Here is a 15,456-nt window from a genome sequence, read left to right as displayed (position 1 = left end):
CAATCAGAAGTTTGCAACGCAGTGAAGGAGACAAAATAAAAATTGTAAGTTCTTTAACATATAGTAATGATTAAATGTTTTAGAATAACGGTTAATATTTCATCAACATCGGACGACTATAACATAGAGTTGTAATGTAACTTTTCTATTTTTTATGACTTATTAATAATTTGACTGTTCAGAATTGCGCTTTTAATTTTATTGAAATTGTAAAACGATATCATATCGCTACCACAGGATCGATATAAGGCAATTAAATGTTTAAGTAAATCTAAAATAAGAGGTCAGAATTCGGAACGGTGTATTATTAAGCAAAACTGTCGTTTAATAATAAAAAGTCTGTCATTTAAGATCAGTAAATGCCCATTGCAAGAAATAGACTGTTTTAATACAGATTTGTGTACGTATTTAAACAAATATAAATTATAAACGTAGGTACGTTATGTTATGATGACTTGCGATCAAGGTTTCAGCAGCGCGATTTTTTGTAATATGTTTTATTTACGAGAATGTAAACTACTCGCGGAGATGGTTTTTTGGCGTGCCGCTCAGCTTGTGTATTTTTTACTATTAACCATAATGCTTTGTGTCTGTTTCGCCTGACATCTTGTGGCATATTTGCACATGGAATTGCATTTTCGCGTCATTGTTTGATGGCTTCCGCTGCTGCTGCTGCCGCATATCCTTGCTACTTAAGCTTCCTTTTTGGCTGAAGCGCTTCCTGTTGCCGTATTCGTTGCCATTGTGGCAGCTCCTCTTGTTGTCACAAGCACATACGCATCCCTATTTCCACTCCCCAGGAATACATTTAGCATTCCCCAGCGCTTTTTTGTGTAATTTTATTGCTCCCGCTCCTTCTAACCATAACGCATTGTTATTGTTGTCAGCGGCAGCGCGTGCCACATCCTTTTGGACGCGCTACTTTTTCTCCGGGCGAATGCAATGCAAACATGAAAATTGCATAATCCACGCATCGCGATTTATGACTTTTGTGTGCCAGCGTGAGTGACGGCAGGACAAACAAATGTCAGGGAATCGCAAACCGCCTGTCACTTCTTGTGCCGTGGCGAACATATTCATAAAATCGCCATAATAGTAGCATTCTCCTTCAAGGATATTACCCATCAACGCAAGGGCATTACCATCGGGATCCTGAGGTTAATCACCAATTTAGTGCGCAAATTGATAGGCATCTTAGCTGCGGCACCGCAGCGCCAATTGCTCAATTAGCCGCCAATGCAGTTGGCCTAAAACAATGCCAATGCCACAAGCGGCTTTCCTCCGAGATCCAATCGAATGCTGCATAATTAATTTGCCAATTTGAAGGCAGCTGCACTCCACTCGAGCGGAAGTAAGAGCAATGTTGTACAACCAAAAAGGTGTTAGGTGAGTTAAGGCGATTGGAGCTTTAAAAATAGTTATTGTACAGTTATTTATTATAAATTTCTTCTCTAGTGGAATTGCTTAGTTTGACCGAAAATGTGGACGCATTTTGGGAGCCTATAACATATTACTTGTATATACTCGAATTTAACAAATGTAGGGGAAGAATAATATACCTTTTTTTTAGTGTGCTATATGAAAATTGTTATTTTTAATTTCCTAAAAATTTTCCTTTTTTCTGAGACTTGTTGTGCCTAGTTCTAGTTGTTCTCCTTATTTATTTTTGTATTTTTTTAATAAAAGAAATAAGTTATTTTTATGTGGGGAAAATTACACCTCAAACACATTATTGTCTGTACTTTTCTTTGGTGCTAGTCCTGTCTCTTACATTCCTTCAGGGTCTTATTGCTTAAGGCATTTTTGTTAAACATTTTGCGGCCTTTTATGAATGGGCGCGCATAAATTTGTGACACTTTTTGTGCCATTTTACGAGGCAGGTCCATTAAAATGGGACCACATGTGTCGCAACAGACACACTCTAACATTCTCACTAACACACAGACAGTCGGCAAGGAGGCCTCAGGATGTCCGATGTGGGAAAATAAAATGAAATACATAAATTTTGCAACGATTTGAGAGACCGCATTTATAATTGAATCACGTACGACATTTTCAGAAGCGCGCGCGCGGAAATAGGAAATAAGTTTTGCCGATGATATAAATTAGAATCTTAAGGGATTGCCATCGCTGCCGACTTAATCAATAGTGCCTTTTTGGCCTTCGTCCTTGCAAGTGATGCCGAAGCCAATTGCGTTCACTGAGATAAACTAGTCTTTAAAACTACCATTTTATATACATATAAAGAGTAATCTATATAAATACCCACTTTTTGTAACAGTAAGTTTAGGAAATAAAAATAAAATTCTTATTCATTAGGTTAAAGCAAAATAAACAAAGAAAAAGCCAATCCTCAATGAAAAAAATGTAAGGATTTGAAAAGGTATACCAATTCATTAACCGAAAATTAAGTATTAAATATTGCATAAATTTGACAAAGAAAATATTAAAAATAACCATAATGTTATTATTAATTAATTCGAATATTTAGTTTATTTTTTTCTCCCTGTTCATTTGCAATAGACTGAGTTTTAAATGCCCAGCCTGCGAATGCTTGCAATTTATGTGACTTGTTTGGCGGCGCAGAAAAGTTGCAGCCAGTTTTTCTTTCGCACTTTTGGCAGCCAGCAAAAGTTGCATGCTCGCTTTTCCGTTTCCGTTTATTAGACCGTGAGAGTGTGTGCGAGTGTGTATGTCCTTCTGAGTGTAAGTCCTTGTTTGGTATGAGTGTATGTGTGTGTAGGAAAGAAAACCTTTTGATTTACTTAGAGGCCGCGGCACGTTTCCTCCAAAGAAACAAACAATTGGCAATTCGCAAACAAAATACAAATCGAAGACGATGCGAATTGAGCTTTTGCAAACTTTTTGTTTTATGGCCATGCGAACACACACACTCACACAAACACACACACACACACACACCGTTCACTTACACACACATTGAGGGAACGACACGCCGACATTTTGTATCAGTGTGTGCACACTCCATTGAGTCCCAATGATGCGAACAAAATGCAACAGCATCAATTTTTCGGCATTTTTTTAAATGGTAATTTTTTCGCCCTTCTCTTTTCGTCGCCGTTTCCCTTATTTTCCTCGATTTTCCAGCTTTTCTCTCGTGTTGTTACCGCATAGAGCACATTACATGGAAAGCGCTTTTCCATTATTCGTTATTGTAGCTGATGCTCCTGCTGTTGTTTTGCCATTGTCCGCATAAAAATGCATTGATTTTATCAAGTGAAAAAATCAAAAATGTTGACATGGCCGCCGCATGGGGCAATAAAATATGGTAAGTGCATCGGTGGGCGGCCTTTTCAATGGGCGGCCGCCTTTTTTGATATCTCCGGCGATTTACATTAGTTTTGTGTGCAATTTATGCGCGGGCATAAAATCATTGTGCTGCATCATGTTAAACAAAGTTAGTTATGCGGACATTTTTTCGCTGTAAAATGCGGGTTTTCCTATCCTTTTATGTTTTTTTTGGTGATTATTCAATAACGTTGCAGGTGTCGTAAACAGCGCTTAAGGTTTTTTTTATACATTTCCAATTTATTTTTTTTTCGCCAAATTTGCTATAAATATTTATACGTTTTAAAACTTTGCTATTGTGGATGGTGAATACATTATGTGGTGGTTAGCCTTTTGTTAAATATACCTACTTACTTTTTAAGAATTAAAATTTGTGTTTAAACCATCTCACTGTTTTATAATCCATCCATCATATACATTTTATTTAAAATTGCACTTGAATATCATGCTAAGTGCGTAGTTAAAATGAAATTTAATTTATTTTATTTGATATTTACTTTTAGATGCATTCATTTGTAAAATACGGTTATTTGCTTGTTTCTCCTCTATTTGGTTTTTGCCAATGTAAACATGGCAACATTTTCGATTAGGTTTTAGGTCAGAAAGACAAGGCCATAGGCACCATTCATCTAATTGGCTGAAACTAATATATGTGGCCATGTTTGCCAACAGCTAGACTTAACAGCCAAAACAGCTAAGTATGTGGCGCCAACGAGGGTGAGATCCAATCCCATATAGCCCAGTCTGAGGTTTGCGCCTGCTTTGCGGTATTTTGTCGAGATTTGTTGAGAATTTATGCGCTACCTTAGAGAATTTATGAGTTGCAGTCGAGTGAATTATTTTATCATACGCATGCAGCAGCAACAAAAACAAAAACAAAAGCTAAAACAGGGTAAAGGCATGTAAAGTCCTGGCCACAACAAGCTGCAGCAGCAGCATAAGCAACACAAGGCCTGCTGCACAGTTTAAGCTACTAATTTCACATGCAAAAGTCTTCACTAAGCCGGCATTTTAATCTTGGCCGAGTGGTGGCTGTGTTGGTGTGCGTGTTCGTCTGTGCATGTGCGCCTGTTTCGGTGTGTGTTTGTGTGCGAAATGGGCGTGGCCATGGGCTCGTTAGTAATTAAGCACTCACACTGCCGAAATACCTTCACCCTAAATAATAGCATCGGCAGAGGTATATTTTGTTCCCCTTTTTAAATTTTTTGTTACTATGCTCTGCGGTTATATTTACAGCGAAGAAAATTAAAAATATGTGCAATGTCTTAAATCAATACAAATTTTAAACTTTAAATATTATTAAAATTGGATAAGATTATAATTTTTACTGCTTTTGGTTTCTTATAAAAAATATCTGTATACCGTAATATTAATTAATTTTTAACAAATTTGGATTTTAAAACTTGATTAGTTTTTTACTGCTCTTGATTGCTGATTAAAATATAACTGTGTATCCAAATATTGGTAAAAGTCATATTAAATATAGTTTTTAAAATTTTCTTAGTTTGGAAAAAGGAATTCCTTTATTTTTCTTAAAGCTGTTCATCTCTGCTTTTTGAATTTAATATATTGTAGCTGCCTAAAATCAGATAACTGAATTTGTTGCAATATCTTTTATGCAAATATGGTTTTTGTAAGTATAAATGGCATATGTATTTGAAAAACAATTTAAAGAATTCCAGCTAGGATGTCTTAATATATTTTTTTTCTGGTGTAACCTGCAAGCAGAGATTTAAGTTGTAGGGGGGCTGCTCGAGCCATTGATATGCGCTTCCCGAGAGAAAAGCCTCAAACTGGGCCTAAGTTGCTCTGAGTCCTGTCAATTGGGATCGTCCTTCTGCTTCTTCGCATCCTAAGCATCCTTCTGCACTCGATGCGGCTGCCGTTGTACTTAGGCCTAATGCCTTGCACTTGTTTGCAAATTGCATTGGGATAACAACAAGCTGGCGAGTGGACTTTCAGCTCCTGCTCCTGCTTCTGCTTCTGCTTCTGCTTCTGATTCTGCTGCTGCTCCTACTACCAATTCTTCGGCCATTGCTTTTGGCTATTGTGCCGTTGCCAGGTGTCCGGATTGCAGTTCGTGCTCGAGCCTAGGCTAATCAATTTGCATGCTGCGCAAGGTGATTTACCTGCTGCAGCCACCTGCTCTTCCTTAACCTGCCCTCTCTGCCTTCCTTGCCCCAACCCATCTACTGCATTTTCATTAAATTTCCAGCCAGCATCCAAGCTACTGCTGCTGCTTCGTCTGCTGCACATTTGCATTCCGGCGCCGGAGTCACGTCAAACGGAATTGCCTCACGAAATGAAAAAAGTTTTTTAATTTTACACATGCTGCGATTAAGATGTCAAAATGTCAATTGTTACCCAAAAATAAATAGCAGGCAAAGCAAAGCAACTATGGGAGCGCACTTTTTAGCAAGGTTTTATTTAATAATAAAAAAGTTCGCCGAAATGGTTCTCCATTTTAAACTTATTTATTGTGATTCACAATGCCAAATAGTTTCTTGTCGTAGCTACAGAAATCACCATTGCAAAAATATATTTTAAACACTAAATTTGAATGGATTTATTGTATGAGAAAAACTTATTTTTTTACTTCATAAGAGAATTCAAAGTTCTACTAATTTTTAAACCTCCATTACTGCATTAATATAAAATTTCAGTGTAAAAAAAAAACAATTTCACTTCTATTTTCTTTGTTTGTTTGTAATATTTCTACAATGTTCTGCATAAAATCGATTGTTCTTTATTTGGTATTATTTTGTTGGCACCAAAAATGTAATAAAGGGAATGCCAACCTGAAACTTAAGATATTAAAGACGCGTGCTATCAATTAGTCCATCCAGTACTTTGATCTGTCGAAAGAGTTGAATAGATTCTCCGCCTGTCTATTAAGAACCTGCCATGTGCCGACAATCTGGTCATGAATTAATTATAATACCAGCACATAAAATACACAACATTCACCCCGCCGATCCTTTGTATATTTTAATGTATGTGTGTGTGTGTACGAGTGGGTTATGGCTACTTTGACGTATTTGCCGGGCATAATTAGCTTCATTACTCATTCATCTTTGCATTCATTCATTAGAAACCAATTGACAGTTTAATTAAGTTTTCGCTTTTCGTCCCTCGTTTGTCTTCGCTTTGGTCGACGCCAAACTTTTCCGTAAAATAAAAAGTTTAAACAAAATGCTCTCAGAACTGGGGGATGAAGGGTTGGTAGGGTGGTTAGGGTGTTTAGGGTGTTTAGGGTGTTTAGGGTGTTGTGAAGAGGATCTACACAAAGTGGTGGCCGGCAGTGCCTAATTGGCACCCAATTAGGCACAAATATTTGGCTGTGTGGGCAATAAAACAATTATTCGTGCCATACTTCTTCACAGAGAGCTGCGCTTTTGACTCTTCACTTGAGGGTTTCTCGCACAACCGGACTGAAAGTTGCCTTTGACCTTCACCACAGGGTTCTGGAATCCTGATTAGGTGCCCTAATTGAGCATAGTTAAATGCATAAGCTGATTGTGGCAAAAATTAAAAAGTTCTCCTCAAAAGGGTCTTTACATAATGGAAGTGCTTCCACGAATGTAAACTTTTGATATAAAAAGTATGTTAAGGATGGTCGTTTTAGAATTATAAACCAGGCTAGTAGTAATATTGTATGATTTTGCATACTTTCAAAATCTATTATTGAAATTATGTTGTCTAATCTATAATATTTAATTTCATTTGTGGTAAAGTAAAGTACTCTTAAGATTTTCGGTACCTTTTATTAATTTAAATACATTTTTTACAAAATTAAAAGACTTTCAAAACTCATTTCAAATCTAATAGTTGTTTCTTAGCTTACCGTATTTAATAGCATTTTCTGCCGGATACTTAATAACTTTCATTCACAAATCTTATTACATATTGGTATGTCGTTTAAAAGTAATAATACTAACATTTATTTGAATTTCCATAATTTCAATAGTTGTCTTCAAATCTATTTCAATCTAATTTGTTTCATTTATGTTTTCAGCAGTATGCAATCTATCCATTTAATTAAATAAGTAAGCCAAATAAATTTTCTAACAACATTAAAAGTCTCAAAACTTATATTTATGCACAACTCACCCTTTAAAGGGGATAAGCCTTTACCGTATTTACCTGCATTTTGTGCCGGAAACCTTATAACTTTCAATCACGAATTATAGTAAATGCCCTTCCACTCCACTTTAAACTTCAACTGTGGGCGCTTTGTACACGTTTCATGTCTCTTCTCCGTCGACAAACATTCAAAGTTAGCCACATCAAGCCACATTGTTAGCGTTAACTACCAGGAAAGGCCTCTGGCGTTTTCTGTTCCAGGCTGTGTCCTCTTAATGAAATGTCGAATCCTGAGCGAGGTCCTCGCCTATTTCACGTGTGTGTGTTTGTGCGGTTGTTCGCGAAACTTGATAAAAGCGCCGCGAGTCAAATACGGATGTTAGTGTATGCTCCAGTATGTTTTTACCTTGGATGGGTTTATGGGGGCCAGGATGCCGTACATCAAACTGCCGCTGTTTCTGTTGCATGTTTATCGTGTTTGCGGCTCATTAAATGCGGCTCATTAGGCCGGGTCAGAACTCACAGGCTCTGAACACAACTGCAGCATCAAGAGGCTGAGCTTACACTCCCCTACTCATCTCCATGGCAACTCCGTATGTTCTACGTCCATTGTATGTAGAGCCATCAAATTAATATGGTTTTGTGTTTGTACAGTATATATCGAAATCGGAAAGTAGCAATCATATCAAATATTATACTCGAAATTAAACAAAAACAGAAGCGTAATCAGAATCTCTGACACACACGAAAGCAACGTGTAGTGTTGAATAGGGTGAAACTTTTTTGGTGAATTGTAAATTGTAAGAGTTAATTATTTATCAATTTAAGACCAATATAAATCCTTTAGAAATGCCTTTTTAAAAACATTAATAAATAAATATATTGATGCCGTTTATAAACATGTGTTATTAATTTCCTAACCAATAAAAGTAAAATTTAACAAAGACTTTGCAATATATTTTAGATTTAATGTTAACAGAATGGCAGTGACATTTTTATTGAACAATCAATTTTTCTGTATAAATGAAATTTAATTTACTTGCACTTAGACTTGTGTTGAGCACTTATAAAACTTAATTTAAAAATGGAGGCATATGGATTAACACTGCATATATTTCATTTCATATAGTGGGCCACCCTGAAATGCAGACAGAAACCATTCAAAGTCCGGCCAAAATCTGAGTTCAGATTTCCTAATTGAAATCGACTATGTTGATCAGGGGCCCCTTGCCCATTCCCAGTCCCCAGCCTCAGTCCCCATGCCACACCCCTCTGCCTTCTGCCGATGACAGATGTCGGAGTGAAGTCTGCTTCGTTGCAATCTTCCCCTTTGATGAATCGATGCAATGTTTAGACCTTTTTATGAGCCTAAATCCCTGCGTCCGTGTGTTTGTCTGGCCGTCAGTGTGTTTGTGGCTGACAAACAGCTTAAAACCTTGATGGACATTAGGCTGACCGAGCGGTAGGTGGGTAGTTTTACATTTCAACGTCTGTTGGGCCAGAACCAAACTAAACCAAACCAAAAACCAAACCAAACGGACGATGGAGTGAACAAACAAAAGCGCTTTGAGGCCTTTCCCTCACTTTGGTTAGGTAGCAATTACTGTTTGCTTATGCATTTCTTATTGTTGCCGTTGCAGCCGAAGTAGTAGATTTGAGATTTGAAATTCATAATTCAATTGAAGTTGTGCTTGGCTGGCAGCAACAACAAAACCCGAGACCAACAAATGGAATTACACAACTACACAATAGGAAATAATGATATTTGGTGAATAAATATATATTTTTTATTTCACGCCAACATTGATGTTTAGGATCTGGAAAAATTAATTTAATTAATTAATAAATTTAATAATTCTACCAAATTAAGATTTTTCACTCTTTTGGGATTAGTTAATCAAAGCTAGTTGTAATATTATATTTTCCCACCAACTGATTTGTTTTAAAACTGAAAGAAAAGATCGTTTAGAAATATTATAATTATTTAATGAAGTGAAAGTTAATTTCTTTCTGTGCACTGATGCTTCAGCAGAAAGGTTCGCTGAAGGCGTACTGCGTGTATGTGTGTTAATTGAATGTAGTTGCAATTGCAGTAGTATAGCATCAAAATGCTTCGGCAACTGGAATTTCTTTGATCACTTTGCTGGAGAACGAACGAAAAATATACGAATGAAAAGAATTGCAGCTCCTTTATATACGTCCATTTGCTGACATTTTGTTAAAATGCATAAATCATCAAATGCTGCAGTGTCAGTGCAGTAAACGAAGCAATGCACAAATACACACAGACAATAAATAGATATGCGTTTGCATACGAAAATCAAACACGGCATATTATTATTTTGTGAGCTCGGCAAAAAGCAACAGAAGAAGCAATGAGGAAAAAAGTAAAACATAAAAATAGAGAAAAGTATTCAACTAGAACGAGGCAAAATTCAAAACCCTCTTCGCTAGTTGCAATAAATCTGCTGGGGCAGTCATAAATATTGATTTCGAAATTGTCCCTTTGCATGGTGTGTTTGGGAGTATGGTGTGTGTGTTTGTGAGTGTGTGTGTATATGTAATAGCCACGCCCACTTCACCCCACTTCAGTTAGATTTGTCGCTCATATTAGCTGCAGAAATGAAAATCGTTTTCCAATCGTATTCTTGTCGTTTACCTTTTGCTCTGGTCGCTTTCCGCCCTGGATTTTCCCATTTTCCCAATTGCTCTCTGTGTTCCATTTAAGTGTAATTTGCAGTTGCTTTGCCTGTCGTTGTTATTCTTTTGCTGACAACCGCTCTTCTGGCATACCCTTTTGAAACGAAGGTCCTTGTTCCTGAGAAATCATCATGGACAATTAGAAAATCAAGATTCCAAACTATTTTACTCATCATTCCTCAGTGATACATGTTTCACAAAATTTTATAAATATAACGCAAAAGTTCAAAAATAATAAGTATTTTTATGCATTAATAAATGGTGTTTGGTTTGACAGTTCCATGCATTTCTTATAGAAATTCCTAGTGTGTGTGTTTTAATGTACGCTTGCAATATCTCTTATCGTTTTCAGAAATTTGCGCTTGTATAATGTTAACCTTTGTGAAGCTAAAAGATTATTTTTATATGTATTAACTTCTTGTAAACGACAGTCTGAAAAATTGATAACAAATTATAACTGAATTTGTGAGAAATTGAATTTTCTCCTTATTTACATTTTAGGCATAAATGACACCATTTAAAATTTCTAAATAATCTTGTTTTTAAACTTGCTGTTTTCAAACCATAAATTCAAACAGAGCATTTGGGATTTGTCATTGTCAACTCTCAACCTTCTCCAGTGTTGAACTCAATATTTTCAATATGATGGCAATCGGTTTTTGCGTTTGATGCTTTCGTCATTGACCGTCAATGGTTCCCATGGATTCATCTTATGTCGCTCATCTCGAACGCTTGTTGTTGTTTCTTCCGCTGCCGTTTGGCAGAAAAGTTTCAAATTTATGATCCGTCTCTGACTTTAGAATTATGGCCAATGCTTTCTGGCAGGTGGTTCGCCGGAGAAACAGAGACGGACTGAGAAAAACAAGGAGAGAAAGATATAGAGGGAGGGTGGGGGATATAAAGCGGACGACACATATGCTGGGCCCAGACTGAAATTGAAATTAAAGTGATAATTCATTGCGTTGACTTTGTCTTTGAGCTGATTCTGATTCTTGAATTGCCATGCTGCACATAGAAAACATATGACAACACAGAAAACTTGGGAATTCCGAAACACAGCTTGATCTGAACTCGTAAATAAAGGGGCTGATAACCTTAGTTCTCTACAGAAGATGGAAATCAAACTCAGCGCGCGACTTTCAGATCAGTTCTTTATTGATTTTTCGCTTGGAAAGATGAGTGTGCTATGGCTAGCTTTGTGCACACTTTTGCTGATTAACCAGGGATCGGCTCAATTTCTAGAGGAGCAATGTGGCATTTTTAATCCCTATGTCGGGCTTAAGAGGCCTCTTACCACTCCTTGGCTGGCTCAAATTCGAACGAAATCTAAAATAATCTGCGCTGGCACCCTTATTAACGAACGTATGTATATATAAAGAATTTATACCTTCGGACTTCTTTAGTATCAAATATTTTTTTAGAATATGTCTTGACAGCCGCGAGTTGCATAGCTAACCAAAACCAACTGTAAGTTATGACAAAAAAAAAACTTTTTTACGATAACACGAAAAATGTACATCTGTCTTGTTTTTTAACAGCATCGTTCGCTTGGGCAAGTTTGACGGATCGAAAAGCAATTTTGAAGATGATGGTACATCTGACCAAACCTATGAGGAATACTACGTAACAAAGGCCATCATTCACAAGTCATATTCGGCAGACACAAAAAGGCATAATATAGGTGTGCTTAAGATGCCATCGTCGGTGCAATATAAACGCCATATAAAACCAATATGCATAGTGGAAAATTCCGAACTCAAAACTGATTCGCTCACCTTTGAAATACCAAACGAGAAGTACAAAAAAGACTTTTGGTGCGGAATAGGTGCATTTTTTGGTAGTTCTTGTGCTGACGAAAAAAAAGAGGAATACTTGGCCTCTATTCTCATTGGGAGTCCCTGGAACAAAACAATCACTACTGGACCCCTACTGCGCTATACACAACACGGAGTTCTGAGCTATAGAGATCGTGAAACATATGCTGATGTGTATACCAATGTTTTCGCCTATGCCGATTGGATTGTAGCACAAGTATTGGAAGTTGAAGCAATACCGAATTCCGAACGAACCAATGGAATTCTCCAAGACAGATTTAATTATTAATTGAAGCAAGGAATGTATCTTTTATATACCAATAAATATGTATTATTCAATTAACAAAACTTTTTATATAAAAAATTGCAGGCCTTTTGAGTCATCAAGCTCATTAAATATTCTTATTTACAGTGTTGAGAAAATGTGTGTTTACCAAATAATATTATAATAATTATATTTCGATTTTCTCTCTCTTTGTTACATTACTCCTACTCCTCTATAGAAAATACACCTCAACTGTATCTTGAAGTTAAACTATTGAATTGTTTTACGGCACAGACAAGGCAAAAAAAGATTAAAAACGTTTTTAGCGATCAATTTTAATGGTTTCATTTCCTGCCGGTTAGCTTAAAAATATATCAACATCTAGAACATTTGCTACCAACCACTCGCTAAAGGCGAAAACATTGGTATAAACGTAAGCATTAGTTCTGTGGTCTCGAAAACTTAGGATTCCTTGAAGTACGAAGAGTCCATTATCATTTGGTATGCTTAAGGCCTTACCAATAGCTTTGCATGGTGGGCCAGAACAGGTAGAGTTTACAAAATTTGGCTTATATTCAATGCCAGACCATAAAGTGCTATCGAAGTTTGATTTAGGCCAAATCTGTTCGGGATGCAACAAAATGCATATCGGTTTTATATTTGCCTTGTACTCAACGTCCGGTACCAAGTTGATTAAACCTATATCGTTTACATGGCTGTTTGCCGAATATGATTTGTGGGTGATGCGAGTCGTAACTTCGGTTTCTCCATCAACATTTGCGTCGCAATTTCCCAGGCACACGTTGCTGTTGAAAGAAATCAAGTGTTTAATGCTTATTTTTTTTAAAAATTAACTATGTAAGAATGACTTACAGCTCTAGTTGATTTTCTAAGCAAGTCGCAGTTGTCAGTACGTAATCTAAGAAGAAGAATACTGTTAATAAGTTATAATAATCAAACTATATTTCAGATACTTACGTCTGTTTATAAGCGTGCCACTGCAGATGAATTTGCGTTCCTTTTTAGTAAGAATTTTAGCCAGCCAAGGTTCGCGACTTCCTGATGTTCGGTTGGAGAAAACTTTGCCACAATTCTGTTCCAAAAATATAGCTAACCCATTTTGGAACAGCAGCAAGGTGCATAGAGCTATCCATCGTGCGGATGGCATCATTCCAAATCAAAAGACTCAGTCGAACTGATTTCAAGCTGGCTTCCAATTAAATTTTTGTATTCAAATAAGCTTAACAGTTCTGATAATGCTCAGAGCTCGTCGAATACACAATACAAAATATAGGTGTGCTTTTTTTTATTAATCTAGACTGTAATAGGAGCATGTTTAAAATATTAAGAGCTTCATAGATTATTTGGCGCAAATAATTTTATTAGTCTGAACTCATCTAAAGCACTTTCTAAATTTAATTTTATATATTAAGGAAAACAAGTAATTTTAGGTTAGAACAACGGTTGTAAGTGGATATACATTTTAAATAGAGTAATTCTTTAAAGAAAAAACAACCAAAAATACAAATTTGTTTGGTATTTATTTTCGGCACGTCGCACACATTTGTATATGATCTTTGAACAGATTAGAATATATACTTATATTTTCGGTGACGCTTGTATTGATAGTTTAAAAACGGATAGCTAAATCTAATATTTTTTGGTTTAAAAAAATAATTATAATGGGTAATACCTACATTGTCCATCCGAAATTTGTGGGACCATATAAAGCTGATAGTCTTATCTGCAACTGTTATTCAAGCTTTATAAGACAGCCGATGCCGATAAGGGAGATTCTTAAGCTCTCGAAACAAATCTGAATCGCTTCACAGTTTTTGTTTTGATGGTGATTCACTTTTAAAATTAATCTCTGATAAGGTTCGCTCTTTCATAATGTATTTGAGTTGAAATCAGTTGAACAGTGTCTCTACGTTTGGAATGATGACCACTGCACGGAACGTAGCTTTTTGCATTCTGCTAATACTTGGGATATCATATGGATCATTTGTTACCTTGGAGCAAAATTGTGGCCGACTTCAAAATCCCTTATTCTCCTCTCCTTGGCTGGCTAAAATTCGAACTGAAACATATTCCGAATTTTTTTGCGCTGGCAGCCTTATAAACGAACGTTAGTTCTCAAAATAGAAATTATTGTTCATCCTATTAAATAAAGTGCTTTTGTTTTTTAGGATTTGTTTTGACGGCTGCTAGCTGCATATACAACCAAGGCAAACTGTAAGTCATAGTAGCACATCATCTCGTTATAATAACAATATTTTAATCTTACTTTAACAGTATCGTTCGCTTGGGAGAGTTCGATGGATATAAAAAGAATAGCAATCACAATTACATATATGAAGATATAAAAGTGAGGGGGGCCATTATACACAGGTCCTATTTCCAAAAAAATCATCAGAATAATATAGGTCTACTTAGATTGCAAGAGGATGTTGTATATAAGCCCCATATACAACCGATATGCATTGAGGTAAATGCGCAAAAAAAATTGTATCAATCTACTTTTCGGATAAGCCATCCAAAAATTCAAGAGTCTGAAAAAAAACGATGGTGGCTTTGTCTCTATTGGTGCTCTAGCCCAAACACCGACGAATCACCTTTTGGGCTCATTGGTAGCCCCAACACAACAATTACAGAGGAAATTTTTTTTCAAAAAGGAATTTTAAGCCATAATAATTCCGACGCCAATATTTATACAGATGTCATGGCCTTTGCAATCGATTGGATATTACCAAATGCGCTGGAAGTTGATATCATAGTGTCAAACCCATAACTATCACACTAAGAGTTCTACTAATACGACTTAAAGTTATCAATTATATTAAATTAGCAATAAAAAAATGCTAAATAAAATAAACCGTTGAAATATAAACTGGCTTAAATACTGTAAAACATAATGTATATTATGGCAAGTTGAAAATTGAGCATGTTATCTTCTGTGTAAGGTTTGAGTTCTTAGTGTTGCTATTGGGTGTCTTCCTTCTTCTTGTTTGCTATTTAATTGGCTTTTATGGAGAGAGTAGGGCTTATCTGGCCCCCAGACAGAACACACAACACATTCCCATCTAGCCGGAGCCTTTTTCTTTTATTGCCCTGGGGTCAAACTTTTGCGTGAATTCTGTGCGTTTGTAGTTGACAATTTCGGGCTATAAAATCCCCATCATACTCATCACTGAATCCCCACAATTTTGCATTCCTCAGGGAATGGTTGCTGGAACCTAGATTGTTACAAAAGCTCATGTCTAATCAGTGGGTTTCCTATCTGTT

At 36.3% G+C, this 15,456-nt stretch overlaps 3 protein-coding genes across 4 annotated transcripts; 2 read left to right on the top strand and 1 right to left on the bottom strand.

The window, feature by feature from the left end:
• Positions 1 to 11,236: 11,236 nt before the first annotated feature.
• LOC108149010 (phenoloxidase-activating enzyme 1-like) lies at positions 11,237 to 12,245 on the top strand. The gene is made up of 3 exons (XM_017276354.2): positions 11,237 to 11,454; positions 11,514 to 11,559; positions 11,631 to 12,245. Exons 1-3 carry the CDS (start codon positions 11,268 to 11,270, stop codon positions 12,193 to 12,195), a joined length of 798 nt encoding a protein of 265 aa, XP_017131843.1. The 5' UTR covers positions 11,237 to 11,267; the 3' UTR covers positions 12,196 to 12,245.
• A 241-nt stretch (positions 12,246 to 12,486) lies between these two features.
• LOC108149011 (transmembrane protease serine 11G-like) lies at positions 12,487 to 13,376 on the bottom strand. Of its 2 annotated transcripts, none has more exons than XM_017276356.2 (3): positions 13,150 to 13,376; positions 13,045 to 13,105; positions 12,487 to 12,977 (listed from the first exon to the last, which is right to left on the bottom strand). In XM_017276356.2, exons 1-3 carry the CDS (start codon positions 13,340 to 13,342, stop codon positions 12,530 to 12,532), a joined length of 702 nt encoding a protein of 233 aa, XP_017131845.1. In that variant the 5' UTR covers positions 13,343 to 13,376; the 3' UTR covers positions 12,487 to 12,529. The 2 variants fall into 2 exon arrangements, with proteins under 2 accessions (XP_017131845.1, XP_017131846.1); XM_017276357.2 differs by having other exon boundaries at positions 13,045 to 13,090.
• A 693-nt stretch (positions 13,377 to 14,069) lies between these two features.
• On the top strand, positions 14,070 to 15,061 carry LOC108148511 (venom protease-like). Its single transcript, XM_017275549.2, has 3 exons — positions 14,070 to 14,299; positions 14,361 to 14,406; positions 14,467 to 15,061. The coding sequence occupies exons 1-3, from the start codon at positions 14,110 to 14,112 to the stop codon at positions 14,960 to 14,962; spliced, it is 732 nt and encodes a 243-aa protein (XP_017131038.1). The 5' UTR covers positions 14,070 to 14,109; the 3' UTR covers positions 14,963 to 15,061.
• Positions 15,062 to 15,456: the final 395 nt, after the last annotated feature.

Source organism: Drosophila elegans, unplaced genomic scaffold (assembly GCF_018152505.1).
Source record: "Drosophila elegans isolate 14027-0461.03 unplaced genomic scaffold, ASM1815250v1 contig_476, whole genome shotgun sequence".
NCBI classification, from domain to species: Eukaryota; Metazoa; Arthropoda; class Insecta; order Diptera; family Drosophilidae; genus Drosophila; species Drosophila elegans.
This window is presented reverse-complemented; position numbering and strand designations above follow the sequence as displayed.

What these genes read in the sequence shown, in the direction of transcription:
- LOC108149010 (XM_017276354.2), top strand. Translation starts at nt 11,268, where the DNA reads ATGAGTGTGCTATGGCTAGCTTTGTGCACACTTTTGCTGATTAACCAG. An exon ending in TGGCACCCTTATTAACGAAC is followed by an intron (nt 11,455 to 11,513) that starts GTATGTATATAT and finishes ATATTTTTTTAG; the next exon opens with AATATGTCTTGACAGCCGCG. An exon ending in ATAGCTAACCAAAACCAACT is followed by an intron (nt 11,560 to 11,630) that starts GTAAGTTATGAC and finishes GTTTTTTAACAG; the next exon opens with CATCGTTCGCTTGGGCAAGT.
- LOC108149011 (XM_017276356.2), bottom strand. Translation starts at nt 13,342, where the DNA reads ATGATGCCATCCGCACGATGGATAGCTCTATGCACCTTGCTGCTGTTC. An exon ending in TGGCACGCTTATAAACAGAC is followed by an intron (nt 13,106 to 13,149) that starts GTAAGTATCTGA and finishes ACTTATTAACAG; the next exon opens with TATTCTTCTTCTTAGATTAC. An exon ending in TTAGAAAATCAACTAGAGCT is followed by an intron (nt 12,978 to 13,044) that starts GTAAGTCATTCT and finishes TTCTTTCAACAG; the next exon opens with CAACGTGTGCCTGGGAAATT.
- LOC108148511 (XM_017275549.2), top strand. Translation starts at nt 14,110, where the DNA reads ATGATGACCACTGCACGGAACGTAGCTTTTTGCATTCTGCTAATACTT. An exon ending in TGGCAGCCTTATAAACGAAC is followed by an intron (nt 14,300 to 14,360) that starts GTTAGTTCTCAA and finishes TTTGTTTTTTAG; the next exon opens with GATTTGTTTTGACGGCTGCT. An exon ending in ATATACAACCAAGGCAAACT is followed by an intron (nt 14,407 to 14,466) that starts GTAAGTCATAGT and finishes TTACTTTAACAG; the next exon opens with TATCGTTCGCTTGGGAGAGT.